The following is a 21,659-nucleotide window of genomic DNA, read 5'->3' on the forward strand; positions in this document are numbered from 1 at the left end:
TAATTCCTGTGTTGTTGGCAGCACGATGGGGATGGGTGGGGGGGAAGAAAATAAGAAAAATTATGTATGTTGAATATCTGATGAATGTTCATTGCTTCAAATAAAAACATGTGTAAAAAAAAAAAAAAACATGCGTTCAAACATGCGTTGTTTGAGCCCCACTTCCTCTCCAGTTTTCTTGACGCTTGTTTTAATCTGATTCAGTGGCGTTTCTACATTAGGGGCATGTGGGGCACTGCCCCACCAGATCCAGATGGCGCTGTTGTGCAGAAAGCCCTCAGTAAACACTGACCGGGGATGTGGAGAGGTTTCACTCACATGTCGGATGAATAATACGGTTTGATCTTCGGTTTGTTCTCCTGACAGAGAAGCTAAAGACGTCTGCGCTCCCGTTTCTGTGGTAAGTCAAGTTTAGCATTGTGTTAGTAGTGATGAACAGGTACCTGTACATGGGTTGTTAGTTTAGCTCCGCTAGCCTGCAGGCGATGCGTACGGAGTTATTGACCCGACATGAACCGACATTATCCGGTCCACCCAGCGGGGCAAAGCCTTAGAGTTGATAAGGTTGAGTGTAAGATATCTAATGGTATGTAAAGTTGTTTCACTCGCCAACCCATTTGACTTGACTACCTTACACAGATTATTATTCTGCAGTAACAGATTTACTGTGATCAACTGAAACATGAGTATTTAAAGTCACATCTGCAAATTTAAGAGCAGCTGTTTAAAGTAGCATTACGTCTTCTAAAGTTCTTTATTCAGAGTATTGATTTTGACGTTGATGTGTCTGTCTAACCTTTTTACTTTGTTACAATAATTTTACTTTAATGCTGTATTGTAGGCAACATCTTTGTGTCGCGCTAAAGCATGTGAAATGTATATGAAATAGGATTTCTGCTCCCTGCTGGCATTCAAAATGCACCCCATAGTATATCTTACTGGTCTATATAGGCCTACTGCTTATAATAATAAGCTACCTCTATTTTTGTGAAGGTGACATGACGTCATACAACATTGCCCCACCAGAAATTTCAGGCTAAAATCGCCACTGATCTGATTTAATCTGTTTTTAGGACTAGGTTAGAAAAAACTCAAGTGCAAGTGTTGTGTGAATGAGAGAGTGGAACTTGTAGCGCCCTAAATGTGGCCCTTAAATCTACAACAATAATCCCTATTATTAAACAAATGATTTGTTACTATTTTCACTTTTCAGATTTTGAACTTGACTTGAACTTGAGGATTGGTCACTGAATTAAACTTCTATGTATAGATATTGCAGTGTTAGAATCAGCAAGCCTCAAATAAAATGTTCTGTATTTTAAAGTCGCAGTGTGTAGAATGGTGGTGAAGTTGCGTGTGGCAGCTGAACACTCCTCACCTCATCCTCTCCTTCCAAACATGAAAGAGAACCTGTGGTAACCTTCATTTGTCATAAAAACTCAAAGGATGTTTAGTTTGTCCAGTCTGGGATACTACAAGAAACATGGCGGCCTCCATAGAGAGGATCCCCACTGATGAAAATTTAAGTATTTCAATATAAAGGGCCCATTCTAGTGAAAATAAAACCACAATTTTTATAATTTAGATGAAACAATCTCTAGGATTACTTTATATTAAATCCCTTTCACCTAAATCTTACACAATGGAGCTTTAAGACAAGAGTTATGTCAGTGTAACCCATATTAATATCTCCCATATTATAAAAGTAATAATATAGAAAAACTTGAAATATATAAATATTACGGTGGCCCTGAGAGCTCAACAAACAGCAACTTAAGAAAACACATGCAAGTTAAGAAAACACATGCAAGTTGACAAAACACAAGCAAAGTAAGAAAACATCTTCATCAAGTTCACAACACAACACAACCCATTACAGAAACGCGCAGCAAATAGACAAATGCGCTGCAGATAGACAAACGCGCTGCAAACGAACACACACACACTCGCCCGCTCCTGCTATTTCATGATGGCCTTATACGATGATGATTTATAAAATGAACATGACGTTCACTCACGTTCATCGTAAAGTTCACGTTAATAATATGAAAACTGATTCGTTAAGTTCAGCGTTCGCGAAAAATATGCACGTATCAGGCCATCATGAAATACCAGGAGCGGGCGAGTGTGTGTGTGTGTGTGTGTGTGTGCGTGTGTCCCGGCGCTCCGACCCCGCCCACTCACTCGGAGAGACCCATCTGATCACGGAAGATGGTCCGATCTAGAGACATGTCGTCTTCTCCTGTTAAACTGAATAAACAGCGCTAACAAGCAAGCCCCTGTTTGTGAGGCAATATATTGTCCAGAGTGTGCAGGGGTACGAAACCTTTACTATCAAAAGAGCGAGTGGGCGGGGTCGGAGCCCCGGGACCCGGGACCTATACAGTCTATGCCCGGGACCGGAGCGCTCGCTACACACACACACACACACACACACGCACACACGCACACACACAGACACACACACACACACACTCGCCCGCTCCTGGTATTTCATGATGGCCTGATACGGTGATGATTTAAAAAATTTACGTGACGTTCACTCACGTTCATCGTTACGTTCACGTTAATAATATGAAAACTGATTCGTTAAGTTCAGCATTCGCGAAACATATGAACACCACTGTACTGTACAGCCACTGCAGAGGGGCTGAAGAGCCGCATTCGGCTCCAGAGCCGCGGGTGGCCGACCCCTGTGTGGAACCGAATTTGTATGGTGTATTGGACGTTTTTGTGGCAGCAGTGTCCATCACTTTAAGCTGTCCTCTGGAAACACTTCCGTTGTCGTTTCTTCTCTATTTGCATCGCGTTTTGTCTATTTGCTGCGCGTTTCTGTAATGGGTTGTGTTGTGTCGTGAACTTGATGAAGATGTTTTCTTACTTTGCTTGTATTTTGTCAACTTGCATGTGTTTTCTTAACTTGCATGTGTTTTCTTAAGTTGCTGTTCGTTGAGCTTTCAGGGCCACCGTAAAATATGCATTAAAAAGGTATACTAAATAAATAAATATTCCACATTAATGTTGCTCTCATTTAATAATAATAATATAGATAAATGTGAAATAAATTAATAAAAATATGTATTGTAAATGTATAAATAGATAAATAGTCCATTACATTTATAAATAAGTGAAACTGGTTAAAATCCATACATGTAATTGACCTAAAGTCAGTTAAAACCCATGTTAACGATAATTTAATGGAGAAATATTCAAAAGTCTTCAGACTAAATAGTGACGCTCTCCCTTTAAGAGAATTGCCTCTGCGGAGGTGAGAGGAAGTGGAGGGAAGTAAAAGAACGTAAAAGGGAAAATAAGGGGGAGTACGCGAGAAAAGGTTAGAGAGGGAGAAGTTTTGCTGCTGAAATCAAGTGTTAAAAAGATATATGAGGACCTTAAAGCAGTACCCAAAGATTGTTTAAAAGTGCATAGCATAATACTGCGAAGAGGTACTGCGATCAGGCGAACCTGCGAGGGGACACCTGTGAGTGTGTTGGAGCGATACAGACAAGATGGCGAGCTAGACCGGCGGAGTCCGTTTTTAAGGGCTGATGCGATCATCCCTTCCACCTGGACCGGACTTCTGCCACTGCACGGATTGGACTTTGGGTACTCACTGCCAGAGTGGTAGGAGTATCGGCATTTTCTTTAACTTTTTTTAATTGAACTGAATAAGGACTTCAGGCGGAACTTTATTTTGAAAAGACAATTACAACAAAACCCTAGGAAGAGACTAAAGGGAAGAAGAGTGGGCTCCACTCATCTAAACACTCCTTTATTGTTTGAATTATGTGTATATATGTTTATTATGTTTATAATATATATTTATTTATTATGTTTTTTGTTTAAGTGTGTTTAGTAAAGTTCCGGCTTTACATTTAAAGTACCTGGTCTCTGGCTTCTTTTTTATGTTTTCACCCCACTCCTCAGAACCTAGAACTAGTCCAGTAGTGTGACTTTTTGGTGTATTAGAGGTAAATGCTACATAAGCCTAACATTACGACGGCAAAATGGATTAGAGGACACAAGTGCTGGTTTAAATAGCATGTTTATTCCAATCACCTAGACAATGCACTGTCATCTTCCCTGTTAAACGTGCTCTCAATACCAGTGTGAATTCTAGGTTCAACTGTCTGAAAACCAATACTTTGCTATTTTATAGGTTTTTCTTGCTGCATAAAATTCAGACAGCTCATCACAGTATCAGAAAACATTTATTATTCATCCAGGGACAACACAAGAGGCTACACATGCAGAGAGCATCCATTCACAGTTTAACCCATTGGATCTACATATCTAACCATGTGTGATTTGTACACTCTTTGATTTCACAGACCTTTGGGACAGACTCGAAATCAGACAAATCATTTAAAAATAATGCCATAGAATATTCATGTTTTTTTTTTGTCTTTATATCCAATATATTTAATATTTTATGTTACTTTTGGTGGGTAAGTGGTTTGGGGAATTCCGTTATCTTTATGTCATACGAAATGAATTATGGGCAATGTTAAGGCTTTTATCGAAAGAATAAAACTAGAATTTTGCACCCTCACAACACATAGTCTAAATTAATCTTTTAGTAGGCTAATGGTTATGAAAAGGTAATGTCATACAGGCTGGTTTCATCATGATTTATCGCATATAAAGGGTAGAAATACAGCCCTCTTGATATGTTTTCTTAAAAAAGGCTGGTAAGAAATGGCATTCTCAAATAATAGTTATGTATGTATACTGGGATTGAAAATTAGCTCTTGTACTTAACTTCAGCTGCGTGTTTCCTGTCATTTCTATTTGGGTGTAAGTTTTTTACATATAATTAGCCTTATAGCTAAAAACTGTCAATATAGTCATCCGCATTAATTTGTGTTAGTTAGGTTGCGGTTTTAGAAAGTACAATACATTTTAATAAAGATTATGGTATTTTTCTTAATGTCTTCAAATCCCAAGTACAGTCAAATGGATGAATGTGTCCTATTAGAAAGGACTTTGTGTCATTCAAAAGCCCACATATTAAACATCTGTGTCATAAAGCTCCATTGTTGTCATTAAGCCAAAATGTAGCTTAGGTAACATGTTTCCTAATAAGCAGGTTCACACACATGAGTTTCTTTTGACAAAATTTCACACTTTGTCCTACAGCTCAAAATAATTACTTTTAGCATCAAATGTAGTATTCAGCCAGTCTTTTGAGGTATCATATTGAATTCTGTTTATTGTTATCCTTTTAGCATTACATTGGATAATATCCTTTGTGAGAGGGTGTTCATTTTAAAGATAATTATCACTTTTTACTGAGCCTAGGTAAACATATGCACGTAGGACTGTGACCTTACTGTGTTTTGCAAGTAAAGATTCAATTACAAATTATTACAGTTTGGAAAATTGTATCTCTTCAAACGCCTCAGTACAACAGTATAGACCTATTATGTGCAAAGCTGTCAAGCGTGTCTGCTGTCAGAACTGCCACAGTCGTAGTTAACTAGTATTGAACTTTCATGAGATCGTCTTCCAAACATTATTTTGACATTCTGAGAGCAGTCAAAGTAGTGTAGCTCTATCTCATCATTGGGATTAAAGTGGGCCCAATAAACTATTCTGTGGTGCAGCTAATACAAATACAACCACTCAAGTGAAACTAAAAACTATATTTAAAATATTCAATCTATCTGGGTTACTTTAAAAATAGATAATTTCTTTTGAGAGCTTTTGAGTAAAACTATTTTTTAGAATATGTACAAAATTTTCACTGAGTATGATGCAGAGTGAGTGAATAAGGAAACCAGCCTGTTGTATCAACTTGGAGGGCAACAGCACTTAGATAGAAAAGATTGTCATCTAACTCTCACTATTAATCACATACTTTAAATAAAGTACATACTGTTAAACACTTATGCAAATTCAAAATAAATGCTCCTTTATGATAAAAACCCTATGATATACGCTATAGAAAAGTGACCATGCAACTGTTAATAAATCTAATGAAGCATGTACAATATTATGCAGGCTTGCAATACAAATACTGAAAATTCCATTGATGATTTATAATATATTTCTTTGAAAATTTCTAGCTTTGGCAAACGTTCTTATATAATAACTCTGGCATAATATTTTCACAAGGGCCAATCCTGGAAATATTTAGCGGGTGCTTATTTAACCACTGAGATACAGATTTATGATATGTGCTATAATGTAAACCACTGTAAATAACCACTTCTGTAATGCCTTAACTCAGAAACAGTCCACCTAAAGCATTTGCTTACTAGTCACCATTCTGTGTACAATGTACATTTGATAAACTGGGTGAGATTTGGTAGAAAATCTGCTGGTTACTTAATCGCACAAAAGGAAACTTCGTCACAGCACAAAACTGGGAAAAGGGCTGTTCTTCCAATGCATATGACAGATGGTGAAAGTAGAGCTAAACATAGCAAAAATCCCCTGCTAAAGATGTGAATAGGTTTTCATTTGATGCTGACCGATCATACTAAGGTATAACAATTTGACAGCAATATTGTATATTCTTGTTGAAAAATGCTACATGTAGTGCGTATAAAGGTAGGCTACGACAAAACAGGTTTCATTGTTACTATGTTGAGCACGTTACTTGACAGAGCATTCTGCTTCTTAATCCTCATCCAAAAACGGGGAGCTAGCAATCATCTGCTGAATTTGATCATCAGTATTCATTTTTTCAACTTTCTTGATTTGATGTGGCATACGGCTCTAAATTTGAGGATACGCATGAGCCTTGGCTGCTATTGCTTTGGAGAATAAGTCAGTAAGAGGAACAAACCATTGCTTTTTGCAAATTTAAAAACAACTAATTGTTTAATTGAGAACAAGGCCAGGCACCATAAAAACTAAATTTAACTAAAATTGATTGATTGTATATATATATATATATATATATATATATATATGCTTCAAGGTCATAACATTTAGCATCCCCTAGTTGTTAGTGCTGAAGTTTGAAGGTCAATCAAAGGATACTTTTAACCAAAATGCAGCCAGTTCTTCCCTCCTACTTTGTTGTACATTGGTTTTCAAATGTGCCTTTATTAAAAAGAGAATATATTTATTATACTAATATATTTAGTTCACAGCAGTCATCTTGAGTAATGTAAATTAGAGAATTGTGTGCCAACCCAGCCTTGGGAGAAGTCCAACTGCCATTCACCTAAGCATGTCTATGCAAAAAGACATTGTATTTTTACTTGTAGCCTGGACATCCTTGAACAAATTTGTAACTGATACTGTTAGCACAAGGCTGCAGATTTGATAGCAGTATGGATATCTGCTAATTGCAAGTGTTCCATTGAAAGCTACAAAGTATCAACATTAATACCTGTCAACCTGTCAAATTTAAAGGCAAGTATTGCATTGGGTTTTAGAAGTATACTAATTATCTTACAGTGTAAAGAATATTTCAGGGATTTGCTGTTTTGGTGCTATAGATATGAGGCTGGCATGGGCATCCACATCTAAGTACAGGATCTAAAGATAAGGTCAGGGTTTACGGTCTACAAGGTATAGTAAACGTGTATTTCAGTGCAAGTCACAGCATATTTGACTTCATAGCTACAGAAGGAATGCTAAGCACACTTTTGGTTCAAAACAGTATTGAGTGTGTGCTATCTGTACAGAAAAGAGACAAAATACAAAACATATCTTTGTCACACATTAATATCATAGTTCTGCAGTCTTTGTAAAATAAATCATTCTTTATCTACTCAAATCATGTATTATGCTGTATAGTAAAAAGTGTTTTCTGGTGTAGCACCGGGGAAGTAAACACTGGTTTTACAGCTATCATACAATTATTTTGCAGTAGTTTGCCACAGTGCAAATGTTACTGTGCAACTCACTTTTTGTCTTTTGTTAGTGATGATTTATATCCAAAACATACAGAACTCTTAAAAAAGGTTATCCTCTCCCCAATGCACTGGCACAGCATCGACACTACAATAGGTTTCCTTGGGAGTGACCACAAAAGTACACAGTGATTATTTCTACAACACCTAAAAGGTTGTGCTTTAGTGTAAACATGTACAAAATCTCATGCTGAATAAAACATTTTTTCTTTTGAAGTCATAATATTATGCACAATGGCAGGTCTACTGTTGTCACAGTTATGGGTTCTCTGAAAATCTGCTGTGTTGCATTATTCGCTACATATTCTTAGAAGTTTTGAGTCAGTTTATGCATTAGTCCTTGAAAACAGGAGTTATTGACGTTCCCTTGTAGAAAATATTCCGGGCATTATCAGGGCTGTTGGATCTTTCTGGAATCAGGATAATATTATTGCCTTTTCTCTGGAGCGTGGACTCTCGACTCGAGGTGACTGAGAGGGTATCTGATGCAGTCTCTCCGCCAGCTCCACCGCCACCACTTCCTCCAGATCCAGAACCACTACCATCCCCTGGAGTGACCCTGATCGTAGACACACCCTGGGGGTGGACCCTCTGCTCTGACTGGCCAGTGTTCTGGGTGTGAACAGTAACTATGGGTGGGGTGCTAACAGTGGCAGTGGTAGTAACAATGTGATTGGCACGCTTCCTGTCAATGGACCCTTCACACATCGAGTCAGAGCTCTCTGAGTCTCTACTTAGATCATTGAGATCATAGGACTGCTTCAAACTCCCACCTCCTCCTGCTGATCCCCCTCCTGTAGCATTACTCCCTGCACATCCACTAGGTCCAGTTCCATGGTCCAGGGACCGCCACCTCCATGATCCACTTCCATCTGTTGCTGGAGCTTGGATCACGGGTCTGTTGCTTTCAGGGTGGGCCTCTACTCTGACAATTGCTCCAGTACTACCTATAATACTGCCTGTGGTACTACAAAGTGAGCTTGGCCCTGTGGTGCTAGTAGGTGCTTGATCATTTAACACCCTGTAGCGACTAGAGCCCTGGCAACTTCCAGTGGTAGGGCAGCCCATGCTACTCTCATCTAAGCTCTTGGAATGGGTCTGTAGTAGGCCCTGCTGCTTGGACATAGCAATAACTTGCATGATTCGGGGCTGCATATTCTGTCCATTATCATTAGTCCTACAGGCTGTTGTCTTCTCTGCTGCCCTTTGCCAGTTAGCCTGAACTGTGCTATTTGCTGTTGACATTCCGTCATTTCCTCCAGCGCCCAGTGTTCTCAGGGAGGAGGTGTTGTAATTCTCATGAGCTTCCTCTGGTATGTGGACCAGCTGTGAAGACCCGGGTCTAGATTGCATGGCTATCCTGGCCCCTCCGGTAATCCCACTACAGTTACTAGGTAATGTGGTACTAGTACCACTGGCCAGTTTGGACAAGTATGCATGACTATCAAAGCCTCCATTCAGCCCCATAGCCAATGGCTCACAGCTGGATCGGAGTTCCATGCTGCCGTGGTGGTGTGGATGCAGGGGTGACTGACCAGATGATGAATCTACAGAGGAGGAGAAGGAGTCCGGCACCTGCAAGGAGCATTTGTAGTTGTTGTTCTTACTTTTCCATTGAGATAGAAGCTGCTTTGAGCGACTAGAGTCCATTGAGGCATGGTGGAGGGTGGATGCATGACGCCTGGCTGCTTCCTCATACGCTGCCATGGCCTGGGGGGTGTGCACTCGTGGAAGGGTGTGGCTAAAGGTTGCCATGCCATCTTTGTTGTGAGAGCTATGGGGGGAGATCACTTCCACATCGGCACTGGAACGCTTATGGTTGTCATCAGGCCGCTGTTGCTGAAGACCTCGGTGGAGGAGACCTTCTGAGTGGGAGGTGGGTATGCCTTGCTCTCCAACCATGCTGGCTTTCATTTGCAAGTGGTGGAGGACCGCCTCCTGGCTTATGTGAGGTAAAGAGCAGGGAGGACGGTGGAGCTGTGGGGGTGGGCTGTTGCTGGTCTCCTCACTAGGCTGAAAATTTCCAACTGCATACAACCCCTGGCGAAACAATAACACATCAATATCACATAACATTTGATCTCACACTATTTTTCCCTGTTACCAAATATAGAGCTTTGGAGATTAAGGTTATAGAGGAAATCAGGATGAAAGGAAGATCTTGATTGATTGAGTGGACTGGCCCCCTACCAAGTAAACAGCAATAGCTCCTCCAAGCAGGAAGCCCAGGTAGACGTCAATAGCGTGGTTCTTATACTGAATAATCCTGGTCAGACCACAGATGATGGCACAGATGATGAAGGAGAAGACCAACAGGGGCTTGAGCAGCTTGGATGAGTCTGTCAAAGTGCTGTTGAAGTACATCTGTGGACACATTACACATTTACTCATTGTCCTGCATGTACTTTCTGTTATAACAGTGTTTTATTCCTTCACATCAATCAGGCAGTGTTATTTGGCATTTAGGTGGAAACAAAACAAAGGTGGTGCTCTCGGTGTTGTCTGTTTATGTGGCTATTTAGTTTGAGTCACCATCTCAATGTCATTAACTTTTCATTTGGAATTATTTAATACATTAGTTGGTCGCTACCGAGGTCATTCCACAGGAACCCTTAAGTCCTTAGTGACAATAGGTATTATTCCATTGACTCATATGTTGATCCCTGTTATACTTTTACACAAATGTAGTATAAAGCCTCTAAAGACATTTTACAGATGAGTCAATGAACACAGTAAAGCGTAAGTAAAGTAGAGGAAAGAAACATGTGAAATAGTCAATTTCATCCCTCAGTTACAAATGTTCGTCTGTGCAGGGCTCAGTGTTTGAGGGGCACAAACCCTTACTCACCGACACATAAACAGCAGCAAAGGATGCAAGGGTAGCGTGCTGCGAAGGGAAGGACTTTCTGCAGGAGGTGAAACAGAAATAGACTCAGCCAATGTTCACATCTGCATGTGTGAGTCAACAGGAGAGGGAGAAAAACACCAGCATATTGAGATATCTCAAACACCAGCCTGTACACACACTTTGATGTTATGGGTTGGATGACTGAACCAAATTATAGATGCCACTTTGCATCCTCTCCAAGCCATTATTAAAATGTTAGAATCCCTCCAAGTAACTAATTTCACTACAACAATATTTTACATTGTAGTGATAGGTTTATCTGATGATACTTGCCAAGTACCAGGTGAACATATACACATATTCTCACACATTGCTGTGTAGCAGCAGGAGCTTGACTGTGTGCTGCATACTGAAAGTGAACATGCGGCCCAGTTTTCACTGAGCTCCATCCCTGTGACCTACTTCTGACAACTCCTTTTCACTCCTCCAACCACCCCTCTCCCTTACTCCTGACTTTGTATATGTGTGGATGTGTACATGCAGTGCGTTCGTGCAGTTGTATATATATATATGTGTGTGAGTGTTTGTTTGTTCTACAGTTGTGTGCTCCTTTAACCAATATTTACAGCATCTGTAGACAACTTTAAATTACATTCAAAATAAAATACAAAAAACATTTTAGGAAACAAATAGTATGAATATTGTGTATATAATTATGCATCTGTCATTATACATATATCACAATAAACAGATATTATTATTATTGGTTTTATTGTCTTAAAATAATAGTCAAATGATTGTAAGTATTACTACTGTTCTTATTGACCGTAAAGAGATACCTGCCAATATACACAGCTCAAAAAAATTAATAAGAGAATACTTCATCTTCACAGAATACACCAAGTCAGTAAAACTTCTGGGATATCAATCTGTCCATTTAGGAAGCACAAGGGCTGCTTTGGTGCAAATGAAAGTGACAGCAGGTGCAATGAAGAGGCAAAAGCAAGACAACCCACAAGATGAGTTTTAGTGTGGTGGACAGGTTGCACAGGTAATCAAGCTCCTCCAGGATTGCACATCCATACGTACAGATCGAGGGCCGGGGCTGCGGCCACATTGTGGATTGTGACTGTTTATTCTAATCAATGCTGTAAATACCCTTATTTTTCTGATGTTCCCCTTTACACTTGACATCTAATGCACTTCTGTACGTCCTGGCAGAGGAACCCCCCACACGTGGCTCTCTCTGAGGTTTCTACGTTATTTTTCCCCTGTTAAAGTTTTTTTTTCTTTTTTTTTCAGTACTCGTTAAGGGTTAAGGGCAGAAGATATAACACCTTGCTAAAGCCCTACGAGACTAATGGTAATTTATCAATATGAGCTATACAAATAACATTTGATTGATTGATTGAGTGATGTTCCCCTGACCTAAATCAAATTTAGCACCTATGGGACGTTATGTTTCGATTTATCCGACGTTGCCAAGTTCCGCCACTTTCTGCCCAGTAGCTTACTGATCCACACCATCCGCCGACTCATCAGAGGCATGCCCAGATGTTGTCTGGAGTGCATACAGACAGTGGGAGCCATACACAATACTGAGTCACATTATCAGTTGCCGTGATGGAATTCAACAAGTTGGATCAGAGTACAAGGTTTTCTCTTTGCATGCCTTGATAAAGCTCAGCTTAGCTCAGCTTGTAAACACTGTGTGAGGAAACCCTCTGAAATTTGCACTAGACAGACTATGATTGAATCAGAAGATGCCTACTTGATATGACTCTGGAAGCCTGATATTAAAATCAGAGATATATTGGAATATTTCTCTGTGAGTGAAGAGTGTGAAATCTGTCAACCATTAGCATGTTGGGAAGGTATGTTTAATGGTTTGTATGAAAAGGAGGGCAAATTATAGCATGCAAGAACCAGTTTAATTGAACACATGGGATGTGAGCTTAGTTTTTTAGATTAACTTAAAATATGTGAACCTATCCTATAAATATGAAATATAACATAATCTACACAATCTACTCAAGCCTATCATACAGTATATACATGCTATTTTTGATAAATGAGCACCATTCCTGTACCTATTTACCTGCTGTTGATGTTATTTATCCCTTTTGACCAACTATTTTCCAACTGTACCGCATCTTAATAACCTTAAAGGTTGGGCTAATTAAACTGATAAGGGATTATAGGAGAATGGCATTATGTAATAGACCAGACCTGTCGTTAACATTTACCTTGCTGATTCAATAATGAGTGAACACACGCTTTCCAGTTTTATCAATTAATCAGTCAATCCTTAAGATGTGCACCGAAAGGTACAATATCCTGATCAAACTAAAAGTTATACTTGTAGTTTAGAAATCTCAGCATCGAGACCACAATTTAAATCTTTTAAACATATTTTGAACATTTGGTTAATTGCTAGTCAGTGCAAATGTTACATTTGGGTTTCAGGAGGACCTCCAAACCAAACATTAATGTTTCATATTGTTTTGCCTTTGTTAAAGGGAGACAAGTAGTATTCAATGCTATTTCTGCTATTAAAATAGGCTAATAGTACCCCTGGTGCAAAATTGCTGCAGCAAAACAGCTTCTCCTGCTCTAGAAGTAAGACTTTAGATAAAGCTGGCACAGAGAGACCAGAATACTGTTTATGCCAGCAGCAGTAGGTTATATTTAGACTCCCATAGTCTGCAGACAAAACTACATGTGTCAAACCAAGCATCATATCCCTATCCCAAATCTACTCAGGCAGTCTCAGAGGAGTAATATCTTGGAAAAAGCTTGACCAATAACTGCTAAATCAGAGGGAATATTTGTTTCTCTATCAGTGAATCAATTTAAGATATTGCTCTATTCCTTTCTTTGACTGAACTTATTCTGCTCTGGCTCACTTGGATAAAAAAAAAATCTATTTGTGTAAGATGAAAACCCCCCCCAAAAAAACTAGCAGACATCAAAGCAAAATGAAGTACATGGGTACAACTTATTACTGATCGTATAATAGTAATTGTTTTATTCTATAAATTGGCTCAGTTACAAATTGAAGCTGTTTGATGTAGTGTGGTGAGTTAGGATACTTCCTTATACTATAAAGAAGTATAAAGTACTTCAAACTCGCTCCACCTCCAGTAGCTACAGCAGTAAAATGCTCTGCTTCAATAATAATCATCTAATGATGTCAGGTATAATATGATGAGCCAGAAGAATCAAATATCAATTTTTTACAATTATGTTTTTATACTGCTAATGAAATACGCCATATTAAGGGGACTGATATCTATGAGTGTGTGTAATTTGGTGCATCTTGATTGATTTAAGGAGATGTTGGTCCTGGGGGGAGGTATGCACTCAACTGACAGCCAATCAAGATTAAATTCAAAAGCTTTCTGAGTTTCAGTTATTCTAGATTCGGTCAATTCCCTTCATACATTACAGGCAATAAAAGAGTTTCAAATTAGCTATTGTAGCGATCTGTGAGCCGGTCGCTCTACCAAGACAATATGTTGCAAGGGCTCATGGGACTGTTATTTGTTTTGGTGATGTTTAGCTGTTTTGACTGATATTTGGTTGATGTTCAGACTTTGTTGATGTGGGTTTTGTGTATTTGTGTTTGTTGGTTGGTAGTGCTTTGTTCATTGAGTTCAATTGTAAAGCCCCCGGGACTATTGGATGTAAAGTTAAGTTTAAGAAGAAAGTTCTCTGTGAAATCTTCATCATTCTCACACGCGCTCGCCACAATATTTATTTGGGGAAAAGTAGAACCAGCTACAACTGGACCTGTGTCCTCATTACCCACCTCCGCATAGAGAGCTAATAGTGTTTCATAACATACTTAGGATTCAAGCACCATTTCCAAAGTGTGTGTATTTGTTTCAATTTAGTCTGAGGACCTCTGTATAACCCATGTTATCCATATCTGGCTGCTATCATAATCCCCCCTTTTTCACACAGAATTTTTGCACTTTGTCCTGACAATACATTGACAATAATATTGTCCTAGTCACATATTTCTGTGCTGTGGTCGAAAACAGAACCCAGTTCAAGCTCTCTCTCTGTGTTGTGCAGATGTGCATTTTACATTTAAAACCTCCGGAAACCACCAATCCATCTGCAAAGTGGTGAGTGTATAATAAGTGAATTTAGATTTTTGGGTGAACTATCACTTTAAAAACCGTGCAATTCTGAGTGGATTTATAATGTTGACAATGGACATGGAGACAATGATATCAGTGACAGATGCAGGTCTCAGTGAAAATGTATGTGTGTTTTCAGTTTGTTGTTTAACACAATTTCATCTAACGCAGCAAATCTCTGGCCCCATAGGGAGGCCATTCTCTTTCTCTTTTGGATTTAACCTGCTTAATGTCCATGTCTATTCCAAACCATATTCCAATTTATTAGTTACAGGATAGATGAATAATAACAACAAACACTTTTCTGTAGTAAAAATCAGTTTCAAATTGGTAGAGGAATTGAACAAACCCCTCTTGTGTTGTTTGAATACATTGTATTAAAACTGGTTTCTTTGATTTTTTCTCTATAAAATGTGTGTAATGCATCACAATGTATATCTACTTAAGTCAGTGGTTCTCAAAGTGTGGGGGGCGCAATGTCACAGACAAAAAAAAACAACACCTGTCACTGGTTAGTGAAAGCTCCCTCAGTGGTGAAATGCTAGGGGCTGGACTGACAAACGAATCAAATACTGTTTCGTTCCTGATCCACCAATCAAAAGAGGAGTGTTATCATTTGAAGGCGAGCTGCTCGTACGCTACCGAGTATAAAAGTAACTGCAGGCATGGTACTTTCTTGATTCTTGTCGTCCTGAGTCTGTTCCCTCGGGGTTGATGCACTTATTGTAAGTCGCTTTGGATAAAAGCGTCAGCTAAATGAAATGTAATGTAATGTAATGGTCAGCGCTCACCCTCACTGAGACGACACCCTGCAGAGATTGTGCGATTGATCTTGTTTCCTCTGTAATTCAGATATTCATTGCTTTATAAACAGTCTTTTTAAAGACTCACTCCTTCCTTAGTAATTTAAATTTTTTTATTTTATTTGCCTTTATTTAACCAGGTCGGTCCCGTTGAGATACAATGACCTCTTTTCCAAGGGAAGCCTGGCCAAGACAGCAGCATACAAAAAATGTCAACAGTCACAAGACACACAAAAATCACATAACACAGATCAAATAAGATAAGTTCCCTGTTCCCTTAAGATAAGGCAACAGGACTAAAGCTCCGGATTCCCACCAAAACAAGAACAAGTGCGGTATGAAGCCGCTCCAATTTCTCTCACACGAGTCTTCAAAGTTTCAAGGTTTATGAGCTCCTTTAACTTAAGAGTTTTTTGCAGTGCATTCCAAGCAGCAGGTGCAGCGAACTTAAAACAGTGCTTACCAAATTCAGTGTTTACTTTGGGCATAACTAATAAATAAAGCTCATTTGAACGTAAGCAGTAATTGCTCTGGGATTTAAAGATGTACTTACATAAGTAGTGGGGGAGCAGACCCAAGATAGCTTTATAAATAAAAATATGCCAATGTATAAGGCGGCGTGCTGCCAGAGATGGCCACTCAACTCGAGCATATAAGATGCAGCGGTGAGTGAGGGCTTTACAACCAGTGACAAACCTTAAGGCACCATGATATACAGTGTCTAGAGAGCGCAGACAGTTAGCTGGGGCATTCATATACAAGAGATCACTGTAATCAAGTACAGGGAGGAAAGTGGTAGCAATCAACTTTTTTCTGGTAAAAAAAGAAAAACGTGATTTGTGACGGAAGAAGAATCCCAGTTTCACTCTTAATATTTTTACCAGATTTTCTACATGTGGTTTAAAAGAAAGTCGATCATCAATTAAAATGCCGAGATACTTGTAACAGTTCACAAGTTCAATTTCATACCCTTGCAATGACAAAATGCTGGGTGGAGACACAGGCACTTTTCTGCCATTGGAAAATATCAACAGTTTGGTTTTGGCGGCATTCAAGACAAGTCTTAGTTCAATGAGCTGATTTTCCACAAGGTTAAAAGCAATTTAGTAATACCTTCCTGCACTTGCAGCAGGCCTTTTCGTAGCCTAATCTAAGGAGTAATTTGCTCCACATTCTGTTTTAGAAAGCTCATAGCCCCAAGAGCTAGACTTCTAGCTAGCTAACTTCTTCCAACTTCAGCTAGCCCTTTTCTCCTTAACACCTACCTTTACATCTTCAATCATCCACCAGGTTGCAACAAATAAAACACCAGCACCAGCCTCCCCCCCGCCCCTCCAGCTTTGGTGGGGGGGTTTGGGGGGGCCCAGCTTGCAAAAGTTTGAGAACCCCTGACTTAAGTGATAATGACAAGACCTTGATTTTGACTATTGATTTTGAATCATTTTAAAATAACATATCAAATATGTTAAATACAAGCTAAACCAAAGTGTTTTTCCTCCCTACCTGCCCTGGTTGATGGCTGTGGGGTCAGCCCCTGAGCAGATATCCTCCATGACATAGGGATTCTGTTCACAGCTGATGTTCAGTGTGGTGTAATTGGGTTTACACACAGTTAGGAAGTACGGTGTTGGGTAGCCTGTCATCAGCTGGAGGATGTCAGTGATGAGGGCCGTGGCACAAAGACCAAATGCATGGACACCTGAGGACAGGGGAGAATGTGATGTTAAAGCAGGGAATCCAGCCAAACATGCAAAGGCATAATAGTCGGTTGCTGCATGTGCTGTACAGGGACAATATATACAGACAGTCTAAAGCACAGCAGTTGCGATAACAGCCATTGAAATTCACACACAGACATTAGTTCTATCAACAGAACATGCTTTAATGGTGACCGTTAAAGACACATGCATGTAAACATATTGATAATTGTCTTCTGTGCTGAGAGATTTTACCATAAAATTAGTTAAAGCTGAATGTGAGTTTTGGAATTCAGGCAAGTGCTAGCCTAAGCATCCACCCGGCCCTCCATCTACTTCCTCATAAATTAATCAACTAATCCAAGAGTCAGGACGTTTCTCGCCTATGAGACACTGAGACTGTCAAGGTCCGTCTCTGAGACAGAGAAAGGCACGATCATTTATTAGTTGACAGTCACATGCTCCCACCCCTGACCTTGGCCTTCACTGATGAGTTATAAGGGTGACATTTACTCAAAAAATAATAAGACTATATCATTGCACTGTTTGTTTGAAGCATAGTTTACCCCAAAATGTTATTGTTCTTCTTTATTTTCTAATATTAGAAAAAAGCTACATACTCTAGTTTTTAGTAAATGAACACATTAGCTGCCAGGACATTAGCTGCTGTAAAAAGAGAAATCCGCGTACCAACAAATCGGACAGCTCTGCGTATGAAAGAGTTGAAGTTGCATCCAGCAGCGTTGATGTTGGCCTCTGTCGCTGCACCACTCTTCCTCCGAGACAGACAGCAGAACAGGATGGCCTCTCCAATCATAATCTGTTAAAACAACAACAACAACACATATGTCAAATGTGCTAACAGTGGGGGACAGTTCTGGGGCCACTGTTTCTTTTCCTCGTTTTTTAAATATGTTATAATATTTGTACTTTTATATTCAATGTAATGTTCTTTTATAACCTATGCTGAGATGTGTTAAGTCAGTCTGAATTTGTTCACATTGTTTCCGGACACAGATTTATGATGGAGAGGTGACTGGGTTATCAACTAATGGAAAAATGTAATTGTTTGATCTCCAGCTGCTCCAGTCGAAACGTGGGTAAGACACTGAACCAGCTTTGATAGGTGGATGTGTGCTTGAGATAGTGAAACCCTCTGCACAAGCGCTGTTTGAATATAGGTTATTTATACTTGTTTCATAAAGTGATCGATAAGATGATTAATACTAATGCTTAAGGCTGGACACACAAACCAATTAGTTCAAACTATTTAAAAAGAGATTGAAAGAGAGTTAATTCAGCTGGTTATCTTTTCAGTCAAACCTTAATTTAAATTACAATATTTTGTATCCTTGACCTGCGTCTGTCCCACAAGTTTTTTTTAATTCCCTCCCTCTTTACCCACGTTCATTTCTACTGACTGTCCATTAAACTGGACTGATGAGATATGTCAACTCTCAATGTATATCTGCACAGCAACTCTCTAGGATCACGGATCACTGAACACAGAAGGGGATTGAGAAAAACGGGCGGTATATAGTGTTGGATAAAGTAGCGCTCGACGACCTAGGGATCAAAGCGAGAGGAAATAGAAATTCAGTATCTGTAACAGACATTGGAAAGGATTAGAAATACTTAGGAGGGATTCTAAGGATCTGCCTAAGAGTCTGACACACAGACAATGCTGTTTTTTCTTTTACACCGTCTTTTGCACCTTATTAGCTTAAACAAGTTGATGGAGCTGCTGCGGCTCTATCAGCCACAGTCTCCATCTTTTCATTAAAACTATAACTGCTGCCAATCGCTGAATATCTTTCCCAGGATAACCCATTTTTTTTATGATTTCACCAGAGTGACATGAATTCAGTAAGAATAATTTTAACTCAAGTCAAACTAATTTTCCCACAAGCTTTGCAGGTGAGCATTAGCTCTTACACAGAGAGTCACTTAAAGCACTTGAACGCTTCTGCAGCTTGTATTCGGAGTCCTGACACGTAGATAGAAGATCCTCAAATCTACTTCTGCTCAAAAAGTTGCTGGCAGATGATGTGTTATATGCTGATATGAGGAGTATTAATCTATTGATTTGTAAGGGTAAAGCGAGAAAAAAGGGGGCTCAAAATCTTAATATACATTTTATTTAACTAGATTTTCTATTTGCAGCTCATATCTCAACATAGAAATAGTAATTGCTAAACAGCAATTATATATATATATATATATATTAGGGCTGTCAGTTAAACGCGTTATTAACGGCGTTAACGCAAACCCATTTTAACGACGTCAATTTTTTTCTCGCAAGATTAACGCAGAGCTGCCGACTCTCACACTTTCGCTATGTGACACGCGCTTTTGGTTGGTGGTTGACTAAGTCACAATAATTTTTAAAACATCATCGTATCAGGCCGTCATGAAGTACCAGGAGTGGGCGAGTCTGTGTGTCTGTGTGTGTGTGTGTGTGTGTGTGCTCTCAGATAGCACACCGGTCCGGGGGCTCCGCCCCCCGCCCCCGCTCACTCGCTCAGAAAGACACAGTGAGATCAGAGCTCGTTCACATGAAGCAGCCGCTCAGTGACTTACTGCTTCTTAACTATGGAAACAGTGAAAACACAGTTTCTCTGGTCTCAGCTGCTCAGAGATCAGCGCCTCAGCTTCTTGATCAGAGAAGAAGCTGCAGTTGGTTTCAACCGAGCTTCAGTATCTGTGTTCGCCTCCAGTCTGACCTGCTCTCGCTTTTTGTTTTAATATTTCACCAACTAAAATATATATTTTTAAGCTATTAGGCTGCAGCTATATGTTTTTATTTATTTCAAAATATTGTACTTCTTATTTCATACATTTGAGGACTCAAATAGCCCAACAAATGGGACATTCAAAGGTGGAAGAAAGTTGTATTCTCTGACGAGAAAAAATTTAACCTTGATGGTCCTGATGGCTTCCAACGTTACTGGCATGACAAGGAGATGCCACCTGAGATGTTTTCTACGTGGCACAGTGGAGGGGGCGCCATCATGATCTGGGGTGCTTTTTCCTTCAATGGAACAATGGAGCTCCAGGTTGTGCAGGGGCGTCCAACAGCAGCTGGCTATGTGGAGATGTTGCAGCAGGCATCCCTCATGACTGAGGGCCCTCGTCTGTGTGGTAACGACTGGGTTTTTCAGCAGGACAACTCTCCAATTCACAATGCCCGTCTGACCAAGACTTTTTTCCAGGAGAATAACATCACTCTTTTGGACCATCCTGCGTGTTCCCCTGATCTTAATCCAATTGAGAACATTTGGGGATGGATGGCAAGGGAAGTTTACAAAAATGGACTTCAGTTCCAGACAGTGGATGCCCTTCGTGAAGCCATCTTCACCACTTGGCGCAACATTCGCACTAGCCTTTTGGAAACACTTGCATCAAGCATGCCAAAACTAATTTTTGAAGTGATCAACAATAATGGTGGAGCTACTCATTACTGAGTCAGTTTTTGACACTTTAATTTCTGTTTTAGGAGGTTTTTTTTTTTTTTTAGCTGTGGTCTTAAACTTTTGATCAGCTGATGAACAGCATACTTCAGTTAAATTGTTGTCTTCAATAAATTGCCTGCTCACAATTTTGGGCTCTTGTTCCCGTTTCTTCTTTTTGCATTTTGAAACTCTACTTAGAACCTTCCTAAGATTCAACAGTGCAAAATGCAGATTCATGCAATTTTTTAACTGGTCTTAAGATTTTGATCAGGAGTGTATAATAGGAAAATATGATTATTTGCAATAAAAATGTAATTCAGCTGGTAAATTAAAGATCTGAGGAAAGTAGGATCTTCTCCTTTATTTCTAAGCTAGGATTGGTATTACTGACATTCTTTCAGTGTGTTGTGGCAGGAACAAACATCCTTATCCCAAGCCCTCCCCACAGGAGTGCCACAAGGATCTATACTAGCCCCCTTCTCTTTGTAATGTATGCCACTTCATTGGGAAACCTGGTTGCCGTGTAGCACAATACACTATCCTTCCCTTCCCATCTTTCATCTGATGGGTGTGTGCATCACGTCTCATGTTGTACTGAGCCGTAAAATGTTGACGACTTATTTTTGAATGTGTGTAAATGCAGCCTTATAAACTCTGGAGCGAAACACACAAACACTCAGTAAACTTCATGTACTGATCAGGTCTTAATAACTTGTGATGAGTGTTGGTGTTTATAAGTTAAAGTTAGTACAGGTCAGCACTGTTCTTCAACAAAGACCCGCTTCACCTTAACTGGCACTGCTCGTCCGTGTGAGTGAGTGGGGGCGGAGCCCCGAGCCT

At 39.7% G+C, this 21,659-nt stretch overlaps 1 protein-coding gene across 1 annotated transcript in view; it reads right to left on the reverse strand.

Annotated features, from left to right (window-relative positions):
• Positions 1-8,204: 8,204 nt before the first annotated feature.
• Positions 8,205-21,659, reverse strand: part of LOC128425811 (phospholipid phosphatase-related protein type 4) — a 28,142-nt gene continuing 14,687 nt past the window's right edge. The window contains exons 3-7 of the mRNA XM_053412638.1: positions 18,058-18,187; positions 17,174-17,369; positions 10,720-10,777; positions 10,062-10,235; positions 8,205-9,911 (exon numbers count right to left, since the gene is read on the reverse strand). Of these exons, the coding sequence (XP_053268613.1) occupies positions 8,205-9,911; positions 10,062-10,235; positions 10,720-10,777; positions 17,174-17,369; positions 18,058-18,187 (2,265 nt within the window). The remainder of the gene's footprint in view (positions 9,912-10,061; positions 10,236-10,719; positions 10,778-17,173; positions 17,370-18,057; positions 18,188-21,659) is intronic.

This window comes from Pleuronectes platessa, chromosome 20 (genome assembly GCF_947347685.1).
Source record: "Pleuronectes platessa chromosome 20, fPlePla1.1, whole genome shotgun sequence".
Lineage (NCBI taxonomy): Eukaryota > Metazoa > Chordata > Actinopteri > Pleuronectiformes > Pleuronectidae > Pleuronectes > Pleuronectes platessa.